The sequence below is a fragment of the Aulonocara sp. 'chitande type north' Nkhata Bay genome, linkage group LG9 (assembly GCF_057382095.1).
Source record: "Aulonocara sp. 'chitande type north' Nkhata Bay isolate Kocher_YH1m ecotype deep benthic linkage group LG9, A_spYH_male_GT1.1, whole genome shotgun sequence".
NCBI lineage: Eukaryota > Metazoa > Chordata > Actinopteri > Cichliformes > Cichlidae > Aulonocara > Aulonocara sp. 'chitande type north' Nkhata Bay.
Window position 1 is genome coordinate 772,501 of NC_141352.1, and position 20,000 is coordinate 792,500.

General features: G+C 43.0%; 1 protein-coding gene across 1 annotated transcript in view; it reads right to left on the bottom strand.

The window, feature by feature from the left end:
* Positions 1-20,000, bottom strand: part of reck (reversion-inducing-cysteine-rich protein with kazal motifs) — a 100,405-nt gene that overhangs the window by 4,758 nt on the left and 75,647 nt on the right. Inside the window, exons 18-20 of the mRNA XM_086305301.1 lie at positions 8,448-8,658; positions 8,014-8,087; positions 3,745-3,900 (exon numbers count right to left, since the gene is read on the bottom strand). Of these exons, the coding sequence (XP_086161427.1) occupies positions 3,745-3,900; positions 8,014-8,087; positions 8,448-8,658 (441 nt within the window). The remainder of the gene's footprint in view (positions 1-3,744; positions 3,901-8,013; positions 8,088-8,447; positions 8,659-20,000) is intronic.

A 20,000-nucleotide genomic window follows, 5' to 3' on the forward strand; every position in this document is an offset into this window, starting at 1 on the left:
CGATCTCCCCCGTGTTGTAAATAGTTTGGTGTTTTGTTATAAATAAATAGTTTGTTGTAAATAGCTGTAAATGGGTTTTGTCAATACTTTCGTTTTGAGACACTTCCGTTTTGGGAATTTGGTGGAGAGCCTTAGTGGGTTTTTTTGTCGTGTGTTTTTTCCTTATTTTTATTTTCCTGCGTTGCACGCCAGTTGCTTAGGCTAGGGTGTAACATATGGGGACTCGTCCGGGATTGCCTTCGCTGGGGGGTCCGGGGACCGCCCCAGCCTTTGTCGTCTGCTGGAGGGTCCGTGGGACCGCTCCGGCCTTCATTCGCCTTCGCTGGAGGGTCCGAGGGACCGCTCCGGCCTTCATCCGCCTTCGCTGGAGGGTCCGAGGGACCGCTCCAGCCTTCGTCGTCTGCTGGAGGGTCCGTGGGACCGCTCCAGCCTTCATCGTCGTCGCTGGAGGGTCAGTGGGACCGCTCCAGCCTTCATCAACTTCGTCAGCCTTCATCGTCGTCGCTGGAGGGTCAGTGGGACCGCTCCAGCCTTCATCAACTTCGTCAGCCTTCATCCGCCTTCGCTGGAGGGTCCGAGGGACCGCTCCAGCCTTCGTCGTCTGCTGGAGGGTCCGTGGGACCGCTCCAGCCTCCACCAGCCTTCATCCGCTTTTGATCAAACATTTCACTTGGGGTTACATGTTTGATTTTTGGGTGGGGGGAACTGTTACGTTTCGGTGTTGTCAGTGTGTTGTTTTTGGCGTGACTGTTATGTGTTTCCTGTGTACTTTGAAAGTCTGTGTTATCTTAGTGTTTTCAGTTTACGTTTCCCTGTCTCGTCAGTTCTAATTTGCCCCAGCTGTGTTTCCCTCCTGTTGTCCATTTTCCTGATTGCTCCCTCTATGTATTTAAACCCTGTTTCAGTGTGTCATGGTCGCGATCTCCCCCGTGTTGTAAATAGTTTGGTGTTTTGTTATAAATAAATAGTTTGTTGTAAATAGATTTGTCGATACTTTCGTTTCGGGATTTTGGTGGTGAGCTTTAGTGGGGTTTTTTTGTGTGTGTTTTTTTTTCTTTATTTTTACTTTTTTCGTGTTGCACTCCGGTTGCCTAGGCCGGGGTGTAACAATGTGGCTAATCAGACACGTGATGTGCGGAGTGTGGGTACAGTTGTTGCATGTCCCTGAAATGCTGTTGCTATGCTAGTTAGATCATTAACTAAGTCATTAACATGTGAAAAGCTGTAAATGGTTAAAGCAGCTAAAAATAACTTTATGAGAGATAATTGTAAGCAGACTTTATCCTGCTTCCTGTTTAAATTTTGATGTCAATCAGTTGTTTTACAATACTCAGTATTGAACACTTGGAGGTAATTTTTAGTGTATTTCCACTTGTACTAGTAGGCCTATGGTACAAGCGGGATTAAGAAATTGCTCACAGACAGCCTGAGAGGCCGAGCTCGAAGAGTCCGGACAGGGATTTATCACTGAATTAAAAATTTTGAATAACATTCGGGCGTTGTGGCTATTAGTCTCAATACGACGTAAGGCTCGTATAGTGTCATTTAGCCATGGTTGATGAGAAGTTCTGGGACGTTTGCATCTTTATAGGGGCCACAGTATCTAAGATGGAACAACAGGTGGATAGCATAGCGTTGGCAAAATCATCAACCAATGGAAGTGTGTAACAGTTTGTATCAGTGAAGTCTGGATCAAAAAAGGCAAAGTTTAGAAAGGCCGTAATGCAGTTAGCCACAGTCTCAGAGTTAATGATACGTACAGGGCGATGACAGCCTTTAGAATTTAAATCAATTGCACATAGCTCAACATCAAACATAACCAAAAAATGGTCAGAAATACCAGTATTATCAATGTCCATAGTACAAATATCCAAAGCATATGGGAGGACCAAATCCAAGGTATGACCTTTAAGATGAGTTGGTTCCCTGACCCACTGTGTAAGGTTAAAAGAGTCAATTAGGGCAAGAAAATCCTTGGCTAGGGGGTCATCAGCACAACAAATATGTATGTTAAAATCTCCAGTGATAAGAGCTTGGTCATAACTTAATAAAAATGAACCTAAGAAGTCAGCAAATTCACAAATAAAAGACCTATTATATTTAGGTGGTCGATAAATCACAGCACATAGAATCGTTGGGGGTCCGGCAAGCTCCACAAGCTGAACCTCAAAACTAGAATAGGTAGGAGAGGGCAGTTGCCGAACTTTAAGTTTGTTTTTAAAAACAGAGGCCACGCCTCCACCTCTTCCCGAAGGCCTCGGTGAACTGAAGACTACACAGTCCGGGGGTAGTAGCTCTGAAAAAGAAGAGGACTCACCAGGATGAATCCAAGTTTCAGTCAATAACTGAGCATCAAGCCGAGAGGAGAGGAAGAGGTCATTTAAGATGAAGGTTTTATTCACCAGCGATCTTGCGTTTAATAAAGCCATCCGAGAGATCGGCATCTTATCTCTGCTGGAAGCACGTCTTAGCCGGCTTAAATGCCTGAGCCGTACACCATCACTGGGGGACCCAATCCAAACACGAACAGGCAGAGAGACTACCGGAGAAACCGGACAGGCTTGTTTACCAACCGGACAGATCCAGCGATGGTTGAGCAGCCTGAAGGATGATGGATCCCGAGCAGATGGAAGTCGTATAATCCCCGCAGTGGTGAGGGAATTAGCTGCAGCTGATGCTTTAAGGTAAGCCTTTAAGCGAACCTGAAACCCACTCCGTTTGCCCCACTTCCTATAGCGCTTCTGAGGCGGGGAGCAGAGAGGGGAACCGTATGAACCAGTAGAAGAGATGATACGTGGAAAGGTAGCATCTCCCAAATTCCAGCCTTGATCCAACCCAGCATAGGGGGGGAAACAAAGATTTAACAAAGTATCCCCGTCATAGGTGATTAATGCATAACCATCTGGGGGGCATAGTGCCAGAAAGATAACAAATAATAAACAAATATCAAGGAAAAGAGATTGACAACAGAGACGAGGACGGCCTGCCGCACACACTGGCGCCATCTTTACTCAGTCACGAAACACACATAAACACATAGTGAGTGAAAAAGGTGAGTTGGGTAGAAATACTGCATGGGGAGGCCTAATCCCACTGAACCTCAACTATCCAGGCCTAACTACATGCTTCATGACTCTCTGGCTCTCGGAGGAGGAGGGCCCATCTTTCACCCTCTCCCTCCCTTATCTTCCCTGCTGCTGCTTCTATGTCTTTGTCTAGTTTCGTCTAACTCTAACCCTCAAAGATTTCCTCAGTCTTGTTCTCTAAAACCTAAAGGATGGATTATTATGGATTTGATCAACTGGTCCCGTAACGAAATAAAGTTGGAGACCTGATGTGTTTGGTTCATCTCCAACGTTCCCCTCAGCCTTCACCCCGTCGACTGCAGCATCCACACAGATAATAATATAACATAAATAAATCCAATAAAGCCTACAGAGCGCCAAAGCTGCTCTTCTTGGGGAAACAATGTGTTTGGCACAGCAAAGCATTGAGACCTGAACTGCGCTCGTCACGACTGCCGAACAGAACACGTGATTAAAAGATCATGTGACAGCAACACACACAAATGCATGCTATTAATTCATTCAGGGGAACGTCACACAGCTAAAGTGTAGCCTTTCACTGCAAACACTGTGAACACAATGTTCACACATTCTCATCAAAGTAAAGAACACATAAGCGTGTGCAGAACAACAGATATAACAGACTATATCTGTGTGTGTGCACGATGGTGTTTGTTACCTGCAGAGGTGTTGGCTGCTGGTCCATTGGGGCGATGATGACCACCAGCAGGTGGTCAATACTCAGGTAGCCGAAAACATCGCACTGCGGCACTGAGATGTGAGGCCGCAGGATCTGAAGGACATCGTGGACCGTCACCGGCTGCTTCTTGTTCAGCTGCACGCAGCGACACACAGCATTACATTCATGTTGCTGTCCAACTTTCATACAACAGGTCAGTGACACTTTAATGAGGGCAACAAATGCTCCCAGCACAGCACCACAGTATCTGTCTTTACTGGAAAACACTGACACAAATATAATGACAGCATTGAGCTTACTACAGAAATCGATGCATTTCTAGTAGCGCTGTCAGTGTTAATCTAGTTAAAATGACGTTAACGCCATAACCACATTAACGCAGCAAATCTCCCCTTTGTGGGGCTGCACAGCGCTAACGCGTCACCGCGCTAACACGTTGACACTAATGGAGATTTGCTACGTTAATGCGGTTATGGCGTTAACGTCATTGTAACGAGATTAACGCTGACAGCAGTAGTTCATTTACATGAAAAAAAGACTTCACTCTGTCTGTCTGCCTGGATTTAAAAACCAAAGTGCTTAAAATGAAAGGTTACAGAACATGTTCAGCACCATGTTGTGTCAGTACAGAGCGTGATGCCACCAGATTGGTTGGTTGGGTCAGTACATCAGTTTATGTTAGCCAGCTACTGAGGGGGTCGCGTTTGTGCCGCCCCCAGCTGCAACTATGAGTCCTATGTTGGTAACCTGTCCACTGTCACTGTGTTAAACACTAAGTGGCTCTTTGTTGTTGGGCTAGCTTCACTGAAACAGGAAAATCTACAGCTGTTAGCCGTAATGTTCAGGTTTGTGAAGCACTTTATAACACAAGAGACTGTGTGGTGACCGTTCCAGTGTAGTAACCTGTGCTTGGGTAAAGCACAGGTTACTACAGCCTCATCACACCACAACATTTACTGATTTATGATCAGGACATCCATCAGCAGCTCCACATCACTGTCTCCCTCACTCACATTTGGGCTGTGCTCTTCCTCTGACATGAAGTAATCCAGGCAGGCATGGCTCCCTCTGAGTGTCTGGGTTTGATTTTTTCTACATATCGATCTATATTTTCTGGATGTTAGGATTCCCAATCATGCTTTTATAGAGACGTTGTCTGTGGTGTGATGTGTAACCTGTTATGTTGTAAACTATTTTGATGTGCTTGGGAAAAGAAAGACAATTTTATAGAGTAACCTAGTGCTGATCACTCAGTACACCCTCAGCTTATTGACTGGTGTTTATGTACCAGCATCAGCTGATGACCTCTGTGTGACCTCTTCCACACGACTGTAGCTGACCTACAGTGTAAACACCCTGAGACGTTTGTGATGATTGACTCTGACAACCTCCCAGCAGTCTGTAAAATGAATAAACCTCTGAGAACGCACAGGATGTATGCATGTTGATGTGTTCAAAGACTTCCTGTTTCCACCAAGTCTGTGAGGAGGTGGAGTCAGGATGCCAGCCAGACCCTGCAGCACTGCTTGGATGCGACAGACTGGGATGATCCATATGGGGAAGACATCAACAGCAGCACAGACTGCATCACTGACCATACACATTTCTGTGAGGATACATCCTCCCAACTAGGACTGTATGTCTGTTTTCCCAGTAAGAAACCCTGGATCACCGTTGACCTGAAGGCCAATGAAAAGACCTTCCTGGATGAATATTACTTCTACAGTCAGCAGATGCTCGCCCTCGGGCACCCTCTGCCGGCCTGGCTCTAGGGCGAGGCCTGGTAACCCTATCTCAGGCAGGGTGAACGGTTCCCATGGTGTTCTTCTGAATCGCTCTTTGTCTGGTCTTTCATTCGCACTCACATTCGTACCTATGGGTACTTTAGATTTACCAGTTAACCTAACCCCACTAACTGCACTTCTTTGGACTGTGGAAGGAAGCCAGAGTACCCGGAGAACCCACGCCATCACAGTGAGAACATGCAGTCTCCACACAGAAAGGCTGATGGTGGAACTGAACTCAGGTGAGGCTACAGTGCTGCACACTGCACCAATCTGTCCAACTCTGAGCTCCTAAAATGAAGAGACTGCATTAGAAGAATGCTTTGGGTCCTCACAGTTTTAGGCAGTTGCACTGACTTAAAGCTGAAAGCTCTTCAACTGCACCTGAGTTGCTTCATTTCAAATTCATTGTGGTAATGTACACAACCAAAATAAAAAAAACATAAACTGTCTCTGTCCAAATATTTATGGGTTTGATGGTATAATTCAGCGGTCTCCAACCTTTTTTGCGCCACGGACCGGTTTATGCCCGACAATATTTTCATGGACCGGCCTTTAAGGTGTCGCGGATAAATACAACAAAATAAAACTAGTACTGGTACCAAAAAAAAAAGATTTATTCATAACACACGTGAAAAGCCCCAGGAAAACCGAGTTAACGATAAAAACGATAACAAAATAACGCTGAAAACCGATAAAACCCTGAAAACCAGACATTTCACACCTGAGCCTCAACTCTCGCGGCCCGGTACCAAACGACTCACGGACCGGTACCGGTCCAAGGCCCGGGGGTTGGGGACCGCTGGTATAATATATACATCAAAATGTAGCCACCATCCTTCTCGTTCATCCAGGGTCAGTCTCATCAAGACAGGATTTACAGTTCTCCCATGAATGTCATAAGCACAGCCTCCTCCATCTCCCTTGCCCATAGAGGACAATGCTAGAGCGGCTCAGACAAAGTCTCACACAGCATCCCTGTGTGGGAATAACACATCACAAATTTTGTAAGTAAATCTATCTCTAAAGGCGCTATTGAATTCTCACCAGGTGTGTTTAACAACCCATCCAATCCACGGAGAAATCCAATTAAGTGGCATATTAATGAGAAATGACACAGACACAAAGTACTGAACTTGCTTATTTGATCCACATGGGGAACATTTATTGTCCTCCTGATTTTGGCCGTCAGTCTTCAGACCCTGAAGCTTTTGTGGGCCCCTTGTATGAACTCTTAGCTTTAGCACTTTCCACAGATTCAGGTCAGGTGACTGGGCCCTTCCAGCAGCTTTAGCTTCCTTCCTTTGGCTGTTTGTTTGGGATCATTGTCTTGTTGCAGCAACGACCCTCTTTTCATCTTCATCATCTTGGCAGCAGATTTTTATCAAGAATGTGTTGGTACATTTTCCCATTCATCCTTCATTCAATTACATGAAGAATGCCAGTGGTGTATAGAGAAAAAACAGCCCGACACTATGATGTTCCCAGCACCAAATTTCAGTTTGGGTATGGTGTTTCTGGGGCGATATGCAGTACCCTTTCCCTCCAAACATGACGTAGCATCCAAAGAGTTCAATCTTGGTCTCATCTGACCAGACCATAGTCTCCCAGTACTTCACAGGCAAATTTCATCAAACTTTAAACGGACTTCAACATACTTTTTCTTAAACAATGGCATGTTGCATGGTGAGTGTGCATACAGGCGGCTGAGTGAATTGCTTATTGTTTTCTTTGAAACAGTTGTACCTGCTGATTCCAGGTCCTTCTGTAGCCCTCCACAAGTCGTCCTTGGCTCTTGCACAACCCTTTTGATCATTCTTGTTACTCCTCTACCTGAAATCTTAAGGGCAGCGCCTGGTTGTAGCCAGTTTATAGTGGATGCTTTGGGATTGTGGTCCCAACAGTGCCCACTGGAACCTTCAGTAGTTCTTCTCTAAACAGTGCTTTCAGTATGTTTTGAAAAATAAGGATGTGAATATCTTGAGAGAGCTCACGGTTTTATCTATTATGAAATGTTTCTGGTGTACATCTCGGTAATGAGACAGCGTTTTATAGGCCATCAGTGGGGACTGAATCAGCTTCTATTAGTTTGCAGGACTGCTTTCTATTTACTGACAGATTTCAGCTGGTGTCATAACTTTCCACGCCTTTTTGCACCTCCCTTTCTTCATTTTACATGTGTCATTTCTCATTCTTACACATAACTTATGGACATGTATGTCTGATTTCTTTGAATGTGTGGATTGTACTGGTTGTTACGACACATCACCATGAAAACTGGTCAATATTGATTTTACCTGCTCTAGCTTTCATACCCTACCTATAAGTCAAACCTAACAACACTGATTAAAGAAAATAGTACTTTGAAACTCCCTTTGTCATCAGCATAAATCATTCATAAACATATCATACTGGACAGTGGATTTGTTACCTAAACAAACAAACAGCTGTGAACCGTCCATACCTTTGAGAACGTGTTCATTCGCTCTTTGCTCCAGAGGATCTGCAGGATGCTGGCACATATGGGACAACAGGCTCCTGGATAAAGTTCAGAGAACATATTATAATAAAATGCAACGTCTTTATGTGACACTATCCTACTTGTACTGACAGTTAAAAGTGTTTCAGACATTTTTAACCACTTTACCTCACATCCACAGTCAACTTAGAATCACCAGTTAACCTAAAATGCATGTCCTGGCCTGAGGGAGCTGCAGTCATCATGCAGGCACAGGGTGAACACGCGCTCTCCACATAGAAAGGCCCTGCCAGGAACCAGTCCTCACTACTGTACCACCGTACTGCCCATGACGCTACATAAATGTCATGTACACGGTGTAATTTTATCTGCTGGCTGACCCCAGTTAACCTTTTCATGTATGGTGCTACTCCACTCACCTGGTGGAGTGACAGGGTGGCAGCCTGGAGTGGACAGACTTGGACATGAAACCAAACTGCAGGCTGAGTCAGGGGCCACGTCAGAGACAGCTCCCACAGCTCTGCAGGGGGCCTCATAGTCCACAGTGACACGGTCAGAATAGGCGCCACACACCGTGTTGTAGGTTTCGCCATTATGGCCACAGACTTGTTTTGGCTTTCTGCAGCCTTCCTGAGGACAGAACACACCAGGCACTATTTACATTATGGGAAGTGTATTTGATTGTCTTCTTTTTGTACTATACATACATACAAACAAAAGCTATGTTTAAGGTACTGTTAGTCTGATAAAAAGCACTAGACAAAACTAAAATGTACCTTTGTTGTGTTTTTGAAATCATTTCAAATGGACAAAACTGTGAGTCATCTTCGATCAATCAACAAGAAGATTTTGCAAATTCAAAAAAACAACAATAACTAAACTTCTTTTAGTTATGAGTAAAAAAGAATAGAGTACAGAACAACACCAAACCAAAGAGTAAAACAGTGAAATGTCGGGGGCGTGGCTAAACATATGGCTTTTGGTGAGCTCCCGGCATAAAAGCCTTAGAATTATACTTTTACTCCACGAACAGTGAAATTTACCACCTGTGGCCATTTAGTATAATATCATGCAAAAATATGCCAGCGAAGAAGGCACTAAAATTAAAACTAACCCTTCTCCAAATGGGGAAGACGATGTATCGTATGCTAGTAGTCAAGCTAACTCAGCAGATGATGCTAGACCTGAGCCACACGTAGGCGAAAATACTGGAACGGCACACAACATGGATGTCATTCAGATTCTCCACGAGATCAGAAATGACTTTTCCACGAAAATTGATGTGGTGCTGGAAGCCATACAGGACGTTAACAGGCACGTGCAGGCAGGACTTCTTGGCACGCATGGATGAAGCAGAAGTGCGAATTAGCAACGTAGAAGACACAGTTAACTCAGAGAAAAACAAGTCTGATGCACTTGTTAAACAGGTAGCTCTCCTCACAAATAAACTTTTGTCCCAAGAAGTAATCGGTTCTTCACTTGTGTTATAAGCTGCAGAAGAGACTCCAATGAACATTTCAGATATACATTTTCGTGAAAATATTTACTATCGCTGGGAGACATGAAGAACTTGTTAGTTGTATTTTGTTCTTTTAAGATTGCTTGGTTTGGTCTAACTGCTCCCTTATTTACACTGGATCGGTGAGTGCACAGGAGGGAGGGCTGTCTGGTTCGGGGTGATAGCTAAGGAGATTTGTTTATGGCAGATTTTCAGCTTTGTGTTTGTTTTTTCAATACTCCTCAAAACATGAGGTGCTTCCAAATAAGAAGTTTAAATTTACTTCTTGGAATGTAAGGGGGATGGTAAAAGTGACTAAGCTAAAGCAGGTTATTACCAGGCTTTAGCATCTGAAGTCCTCAATCGTTTTTATCCAGGAGACCCATCGACTCAGAAACAACTTGGTGAAAGTACAAAGGAGATGGCCATGCAAAGTACTAGCGTCCTGTTTCCCATCTCATTCTAGAGGGGTTATAGTGTTAATTCACAACTCAGTGCCTTTTCAGGTAAATAACACTATTTATGACAGTGCGGGTAGATTTTTGGTGGTCCAGGGTACCTTCTTGAAAGGAAATATAAATTTGTTTAATGTCTACGGCCCCAATGATGACAACCCATTGTTCTTTGAGAATGTGTTTTTGTTAATGGCCACCCTTCCTGGTAAGATCATATTGGCAGGTGACTTAACCCTTTAAGACCTACCATAGAACCAAGTCCGCCAGAGCTTATATTATATTTTTACATGCTGTGGAGCCATTTTTGGGAGCATTTCAAGTTGCTATACATCAATACAACCATTATAGCCCAAACTTTAATAATATGTCTGCATTAGGTGCATAGTAATTACATAAATTGCAAAAAAGTGCAATAAACTACAAAAAAATTGAAAATCGTTTTTGTTTTTTTAACATATATTTCTAGTTAGAGAAATTTAAGAGGCTTATCCCTCAAAACTGTAAATACAAAAAAGTTGCACAAACTAGTTTCCCACCACAGGAAATTTATTTTAAGTGTCTTCATAGTTTTATTTTTGAAATACACCAATTTTTATATACTGCAGGAAAAACGAAAATAAATATTATAGTGCAAATTTGCAAAATAACAGCATATGCATCACAATAAACTATTTCCAGCAGTGCAATATGAGTCCTAAGCATCCCAGAAACGACACAGAAAGTCATGAAGTCAAACAAAACTTTTAAAAACACAAGTATAAGCTCATGAGGTACGATGGTAAAAAAAAAACTACATTTCCGCAAAATGACGTCACTTCCGGTTTCGGGCAGGTCATGCGGTCATGTGATAGTTCACGCTGATGGACGTAGGAAGTGTTACAAACAGCTGATTGGATCGGCGAAGCGTGTTTCTGGAATATCATGTTTTTGTTGCTGCAAGTGATTTTTATGCAGTTTTTGCAAAGCTATATGTGGAAGGAAACTGTGACCGAGGACAAGCTGATGGCATAAGATGTAAGTACAACTCCTCCAGTTTCATATGCAAAAAAAATTATTGCGCTAGCTTACGTGGTTGCAGAGCTACCGGGATTTAAAAATAGTTACGCAAAACAGAGCGTGCCCGCTCCGATCGGCTGTAAAGGGTTAAATTGTACCTTGGGCCCAAAGACTGATCGCTCGTCAGGGACAGATACCTCACATTCTCAAACAAGAAAGAAACTACTTCGATACATAGAAGATTTGAATCTCTGAAAGTCCTACCAGAACGGAATGCTCATGCTACTCTTCAACATTTAAAACCCACTCTCAAATAGATTATTATCTCCTCATCGTTGTTACCTAGTGTAACTGACAGTATTCACGGTAGTATTGTTCTGTCAGATCATGCCCCAGTCTCGCTATTTTATAATGTTGTACAAGTGAACAAACACTATTTTAACTGGCGCTTACACCCTAAAATTTGGTTACAAGATTCTGACTTCATAAAATTCATAGGAGAAAACATGGATCTCTACTTCTCAATAAATAGAAATCAAACAAATGCAACCACCAGGGCCGTCTTCGTGAATCGCTACCTTACCATGGTGGAAGGTTTGTGTGTCCCAGGGATTCCAGGGGCTATGTTGTCTGGGGGCTTTTGCCTCCTGGTAGGGTCTCCCATGGCAAATTGGTCCTGGGTGAGGGACCAGACAAAGAGCGATTCAGAAGACCCTTATGAGAAAAACATCGAGGGAACAGTTTACCCTGCTCGGAATAGGGAATGTCTTTGGCACTGGTACAACACAGGAGGTTTTCAAGAGCTGTGGGACTCTTCCCAGCCTCAGGCTCAGGTTGAAGAGGTGCTCCATCACCCCACACAGTTGGTCTGCACAGGACCTGACCACTCTTGAGCTGATGCCATCTGGACCCACAGCTTTCCTTTCCTCCTCAGTTGCCTCCTAACCTGGGTGGTTGAGAGAGGCAGGCTGGAGCCTTGTGTTGAGTGTGTATTGGATGCTGTTGTTGGGGGTGGGGAGGAGTGAGCAGGGTGAATAGAGGAGGTGTGAAGTGTCTGAGGTGTCAGAGGTGGAACAGCAGTAGTGGGGGTGGGTGAGTCAGTAATGCATGTAGTAAGGCTGTCGATGTCCTCTCCGTGGTCGTCACAGATCACCTCCCACACAGTTGACTCAAAACAATCCTTAAGAGCCTCCTCGCTCTCCTCTGACCATCTCTGTACTGTGCGGGTGGCTGGTGGCTCCCTGCGCACTAAGGGCTCATACACAGGGACAAGGTGCACCAGGTTGTGGTCAGATCTGCCCAGGGGAGGGAGAGGTGATGAACTGTATGCCTCTTCTGCATTGGCATACAGTAAGTCCAGTGTTTTATTGTCTCTGGTTGGGCAGGTCACATACTGGGTGAAGGTGGGCAGTGTGGAGTCCAGTGAGGCATGATTGAAGTCCCCTGATATTATGAGAAGGGCTCTCGGTGATTGTGTTTGCAGTCTGCTGACCACAGAGTGGAGAGAGTCACAGGCTGCATCTGCGTTGGCCGAGGGGGGGACAACGCTGTTATCGCGATAACATGCGAGAACTCCCGGGGCAGGTAGTACGGACGCATGCTAACAGCTAACAGCTCAATGTCTCTGCTGCAGAGTTGTTCTTTCACAGTGATGTGCCCAGGGTTACACCATCTGTCGTTCACAAACGCTGCCACTCCCCCTCCTTTCCTCTTACCGCTCTCTCTCGTCCTGTCCGCCCGCAGCAGCTGGAATCCCGGTAGCATCACGCTCGTGTCTCATGCTAGCGGTGTTAGCCACGACTTATAGAGATTAAATACAAGCTTCTGAAAATATGTATGACTGTAACTCTAATAATAAAAAGCCAAAACAATCTAACTTTTAAACGTGGTATAATTAGTTTGAAAACATATGTGCATAAACAGTAGAACAGAGAACCTGCTAATAGTCAAAATTGCTGAAACAACTTAATTTAAAATATATATTTTTGCATTTCTTTGTGTCTGATGGTGTTGACAAAAACCTTGCACTTCTCCAGCAAAAGCATAAATTATTAAAAAATGGGAGACCAAAACATGGTGAGACAGCCAAAACTTTGTGTAACAATTATATGTAAATATTAGGGGTGCAACGATATTCGTATCGATATTGAACCGTTCGATACAATGCTTTCGGTTCGGTACGCATATCTATCGAACAATACAACATTTGTAATTTATTTTATCAACTTTCCTTCTGACGATGCTGTCTGTGTTGAGCGCTCAGTGAATCTGCGTTCGACTACTCCGCCTAGGCTGCACTGTCCAGCGCAGATCCACTGAGCGCTCAACACAGACAGCATAGTCAGAAGGAAGAGCGCAGGGCAAGCTAGCGAGACAGAAGTTAAGCTCTCTTTGCAACATGGCAAACTGAACCTCCCCCACCCTCATTCAGATCTGGCGTTTGGAACTATTTTGGTTTTTATGTGAAGTATGACCCTGAAGGTAAGCGAGTCATGGACTAAAGTAAAACAGTATGTTGGATGTGCCACACAATGCTCAATTACATGGGTGGGAGCTAGTGTGTTAGCGCAGTTAGCTCGTTAACGTGTTGGCCGTCCAGCCCCACGCACAGGGCGATCCGCGGTAGCTCGTTAACGGAGATTTGCCGTGTTGTGGCGTTAACGTCATTTCAGATTAACCTGAAAGCACTAGTGGGAACACAACGAATATGACTGCACATTTACTCCGACAGCATCCTAGTGCAAAGACAAGTGGAAGCAGACAAAAAAAACAAGCAAGCATGCTACAAACTTTACCCGAGTCATTTAGACAGCCGTTAGCACAGGATTCTCCTTATGGGGACCTGATATGTTTAATATGCTGCTGAGAATATATCCCAGAAGAAGCGTATAGTAGAGCTTTTATTTTGAAAGAGACATTTCTCTGTAATAAACTCTCTTTTCCAAAGATGAGTGATTCCTCAATCAGATACAGGGCTCGCAATATCGCTAGCCCGACGTCCCGGAGCTAGCGATCTTTCCAGTCGGGCTACCAAAATCTATCTCTTCCCTGCCCGTCGGGCTATTGTAGGAAAAATATATGTCAATGCTTTTGCATTCTTTCAGAAATGTAGCTGGGTAATTATGTCATTGGCATCGGTGAGCCACTGTCAATATGTGACATATTGAAATCGCGTTTGAATTTGCGCTTGTTTTTTGCTTTCACTTTGCAATCGCGCAAACTGTGTATAGAGAGCGACAGCACTGATCTGTGAGTGATGATAATTTGTGCACCAATTCCTCTGACATCGTCTTATCAATCGTTAGCTTACTATGCAAACATGACAAGTGAAATCTCCCGCAGCAAGCTTAAACATGTGAGAGGTTGATCGCGCAGAGAATCGCTGAGCTTATGTGAGTCCGTGTGTAAAAGCAGCAGGATATATATTTCAGTTCTGCTGAGCCAAATAAGACAGGTCAGGGTGAAGAAGTGACAGCCAAAGAAAAGCTTACTGCAAAACGGAGAAGTTATGACAAATCAGACTATAAGGCAAAAAGAAAGTGCAGCTTTATGGTTTCATGGACAAAATAATTTCTGTGGCTGCAATATGACGAGCTAAATAACCAGGGCTGCACATAAGTGGTCCGCAGGTGCGCATTCGCTGTCAAAATAAAAAACACGCACAAGGGTTAGGGTTAAATTTAAAAACTGTACTTTTGAGTTAAAATATATATTTATAATTTTAATAAATGACAAATTAAAAAGGCATGAACATTTTTTTTGTATCGAAAAAATATCGAACCGTGACACCAAAGTATCGAACCGAACCGTGAATTTTGTGTATCGTTGCACCCCTAGTAAATATGTTTTTGAAAAAACAAAAAATATATTTTAGAAAATTAAAACCTGTTTTGTCCCTAATCTCAGGAATCACTGATATTATAAATTGCTATATAATTCAGATGGCTTACTTGACTCTGAACGCAGAGTTTCCTTGATGGCCTGACCATCCCTTGTATTTCTGAAGATACAAAAATTGCTTTGGAGAAGGATTTGGATCTGAATGATGTCTCTAATGCCATCACAAGCATGAAAGGACGTAAAACAGCTGGCCCAGATGGGCTCCCGATAGATATTTATAAACTATTTAAAGAGAAAATAATAGCCCCATTGACCCTGTGCACGAGAAAATGCTAACTTCCTGGTTTGAGACCGGATGTGGGGTTGTACATTTCCGGTAGCTTTACTTTGCAGTCAATCGCTACTGCGACGATATCCTCCAAAATCATGTCCAAAACTCGAAAACGGAAAGATCGCGTTAAGTTACAAAGAGAAGGTGGGAACACTCACCGCTGCTGTGTCATAAAAAATCTAATGATCAATTTTGACGTTTAAAGAGTTTAGATCGATCAGTTTTTTACATCACTCAACACAAGCAGAACTGCATCACTGCAGCAGAAGACACATCGTCCACATTCAGAAGCACATCTCTGTGTAGTGACTGGTCTTATGAATTAAACAGGCAAATGTTCAGCATTCAAACTACAGGTGAAGAATAGTCAAACCAGATGTTTCCCGTTATGTCGAGATCAGCTAGTCAAGTACACACCTACACAGCATGTTAACAAACCGTGAAAAAAGCCACACAAAAATGAATGATTGCTGGTAACGGTTTCTATACATTAGTATGTACGAAGGGTATGTTGTGACTTAGCTTAAAAATTACAGCGGTCCCTCGCTATAACGCGGTTCACCTTTCACCTCGCTGTTTCACAGATTTTTTTAGTGCAAGTTTGCTTATTTTTACGTCACATTGTGTCCTGCGTCCTGATTGCTGCAGACGATCTCCTCCGTGATGTCTCTCCTGTACAGTACAGAATCGCTGCATCGATGCTAACAGTGTGACTCTGAAGTGCAGTACTGTATGTCCACGATGTCCACCAAACGTTTTGCACCATCAAAAAATAAAATTGGCTACTTGATTTCACCTCTCGCTGGTTATTTTTAGAACATAACACCCGCGATAAACAAGGGACAGCTGAGAAATATAACATTTGAATCCCTTTTCTCTTTTGCTCTGAGGCGCGGGGAAAACATATCAACAAGTCGATGAACATCATTTACAGATATGTTGGGTAAATGCCTGAGACATCTATAGAAATGTAAATCGCCGCTTGATTCATTCATTTGCTTAACTTGTTTTGGGCCGTAAACCAGGTGCGAATAGGACACCGGAAACAAAGCTCCCCACAGGAGTTTCCACACCGGAAGTAGCATATGCTAACGTGCACATAGTCAATTGGTAGATGTGTATTTGGAATCCTTTAAAACAGGGAGTCTCCCTGCTTCATTACGAAATGCTCTGATCACTCTTATTCTAAAGCCAGGCAAAGAGGCCCCTGAACAAGGTTCATACAGACCCATATCACTTTTAAATTCCGATGCAAAGATTATAGCAAACGTTTTAGCAATGAGACTAGAAAGGATACTACCTGCCATTACACATACGGACCAAAATGGTTTTGTGCAAAGCCGACAGGGGTTTCACAATGTGAGGAGAGTTCTTAATATAATTCATGCCTGTGAAGAGTTCCCTGACAATGCAATCTTATCTCTCGATGCAGAAAAAGCATTTGACCGAGTGGAATGGCCCTATATGCTCGAGGTGCTTAAACGGTTTGGATTTGGTGAACATTTTTGTGGATGGGTCAAAATAATACTTGTTGATACTACTGCAATGATATCTACTAATAACTTCATCTCTCACCCTTTTGAATTGTTTCGAGGTACGAGACAAGGGTCACCAATTTCACCTTTTCGTTTTAGACATGGAACCACTGGCGATAGTGGTTAGATCACACACCTCAATTCACAGCATTAAGACCATGGATATTGAACACAAGATAGCAATGTATGCTGATGATACTATTTTGTTTCTATCACAGCTTGCAGAAACAATACCTGCTCTCTTGGAATTGATTAATCAACTTGGTACAATCTCGGGATTCAAGGTGAACAGAGAAAAATCATCAATTATATTTTTAAATGGTAATGAGAGGAGAAAACCATTAGTATCCCACCCATTTGTGAATGCTGCATAAGGATTTCGATACTTGGGCATCATAATAACTCCAACTATAAGCAAACTTAGTTCAACCAACTACGAACCCATGGTAGCAGAATTGGGGGAAGAGATCAACAGATGGACAACATTGCCTATATCTATACTGGGAAGAATAAACATAAAAAAGATGACCATATTACCCAAATTCCTATATGCTTTTCAATCAGTTCCACTAGCCCCGCCACCTTCTTTTTTCCCAAAAAACAGAAAGCTTCTCTCTAATTTTTTCTGTAACAACAGGAAGCCAAGACTTCGACTCTCTCTCCTCTACGTGCCCTATGATAGAGGAGGGCTACAGTTGCCAAACCTAGAATGGTATTATTGGGCTGCTCAGCTGAGGGCCACAATGTTTTAGTTTTCTAAATACGTTTTCTTGCTGTGGGTAGAAATTGAAAAAATGTTTTAATGTTTTATCCTAATATAGTGGACATATGTTATAAGTGTACTGATCACAAGGGTCCATTGTACCACTCTTTGTGGGAGTGTGAAAAGATTCAAAAGTTTTAGTGCTCAGTGTTAAAATATATTTCTCAGATCACCCTGTCCCATTAAGTCCCAACATCTGTATTTTAGGCATTTATTAAGATGACTGTAATTTAGCTCAGACAGAAAGATGGTTGACCTTTTCTTACTCCAGGCCAAATGTTGCATTGCAATATGCTGGAAGAATGTTGGTGGCCCCTCTTTTGACCAATGGTTAAACAGTGTGTCATCAAGTTTAGTTCCTGAGAAACTGACCTATGTGGTTAGGAAAAGATCATCAGAAGTTTTTGACATTTGGAAAATGATCCTGGAGCTATTAAAGACTGGGGATGTTGAGGAACTGGAGAGAGAGGATAATGTAATGAAAATATGCAACTAAATTTGGGAATGTATACAGTATAGACTATCCTGTACTTTTTTTTTGTTTTTTATTTTATTTTTTTAATTTCCCTTAGTATTTTTTTTAATTTGTTTTTTGAATGTCTTGCTTTCTTAGTGCTTTCTTACTGCCACATATTCAAGGTGTTTAAAGTGTTGGATGTTTATGAATACAAAATTCAATAAATATCCATCCGCTTATCCTTTTCAGGGTCGCGGGGGGCGCTGGAGCCTATCCCAGCTGTCATAGGGCGAAAGGCGGGGTACACCCTGGACAGGTCGCCAGTCTGTCGCAGGGCTAACACATAGGGACAGACAACCATTCACACTCACATTCACTCGCACATTCACACCTAGTGGCAATTTGGATTATCCAATTAACCTATCCCCACAAGCTGCATGTCTTTGGACGGTGGGAGGAAGCCGGAGTACCCGGAGAGAACCCACGCAAACACGGGGAGAACATGCAAACTCCACACAGAAAGACCCCGGCCTGATGGTGGAATTGAACTCAGGACCTTCTTGCTGTGAGGCAACAGTGCTAACCACCGTGCCACCGTGCTGCCCTCAATAAATATGTTTACAAAAAAAACCCAGTGAAATGTGGATTATTAAATATTAGGTCTCTCTCCTCCAAGTCTCTGTTAGTACATGACTTAATAATTGATCAACAAATGGATTTACTCTGCCTTACAGAAACCTGGTTGCAGCAGGATGATTATGTTAGTTTAAATGAATCAACACTCCAAATCATAACAACTGTCAGAATAGGAGGAGTGGCAGCATTTTTCCACACCAGCCTATTAATCAACCAAAGACCCAGATAGACTTTAAATTCATTTGAAAGGCTGATGCTTAGCCTTGTCCACCCCAGCTGTCATTACAGTCAGCGTCTTTATGAAAGTGCAGACATGACAAAAGACACACTGTCGAAGAGTGCCAGAAATGATTGGTAACTAATTATTCAATGCAGAGTGAGTGAAAAGAACAGTTAGGCTGCAGTAGGCCTAGGCTGCTGGGGGCTCCTCATGATGCACTAAGAGGATTCAGGGTCACCTGATCCAGCCCTAACTATATGCTTTATCAAAAAGCAAAGTTTTAAACCTAATCTTAAAAGTAGAGATACTGTCTGTCTCCTGAATCCAAACAGTTCCACTTTTCAATGCCCTGTTTACGGTTTACAAACACCCCAGCGCTCTGAGACTGACCTGCTCAGTTGGGGTGATAGAATACTACCAGGTCTTTAAGATGAGATTCACAGGGAGCCAGTGAAGAGAAGCCAAAATGGGAGAAATGTGCTCCCTCTTTCTAGTCCCTGTCCACTTTTGTTGCAGCCGACTGAAGGTTTTTCAAGGCAAGGCAAGTTTATTTGTATAGCACAATTCAACAACAAGGTGATTCAAAGTGCTTTACAGAGACATTAGAAACAAGAACAAATAAAAAGCATGATTTAAAATTGAATAAAACAAGCAAATAAACTAACTAACTAATTAACAAACAAACAAACAAACAACAGTATATAAAATCAAAACAGATAAAATCAGAACAGTAGATAAAATCAGTAGTTAAATGTAAGTTTTGAAATTTAAGCTTAAAGTGTGGATTTGGTGCTTTATTCAAATGCAGCTGAGAACAGGTGAGTCTTCAACCTGGATTTAAATAAACTGAGTGTTTCAGCTGATCTGAGGCTTTCTGGGAGTTTGTTTCAGATATAAGGAGCATAAAAGCTGAATGCAGCTTCTCCGTGTCTGGTTCTGACTCTGGGAACTGATAAAAGACCGGATCCAGATGACCTGAGGGATCTGGAAGGTTCATACTGGGTCAGGAGGTCATTGATGTATTTTGGTCCTAAACCATTCAGAGCTTTATAGGCCAGCATCAGAACTTTAAAGTCTATCCTCTGACGGACAGGCAGCCAGTGTAAAGACCTCAGAGCTGGACTGATGTGGTCCACTTTTTTGGTCTTAGTGAGGACTCAAGCAGCAGAGTTCTGAATGAGCTGTAGTTGTCTGACTGATTTTTTAGGTAGACCTGTAAAGATGCTGTTACAGTAATCAAG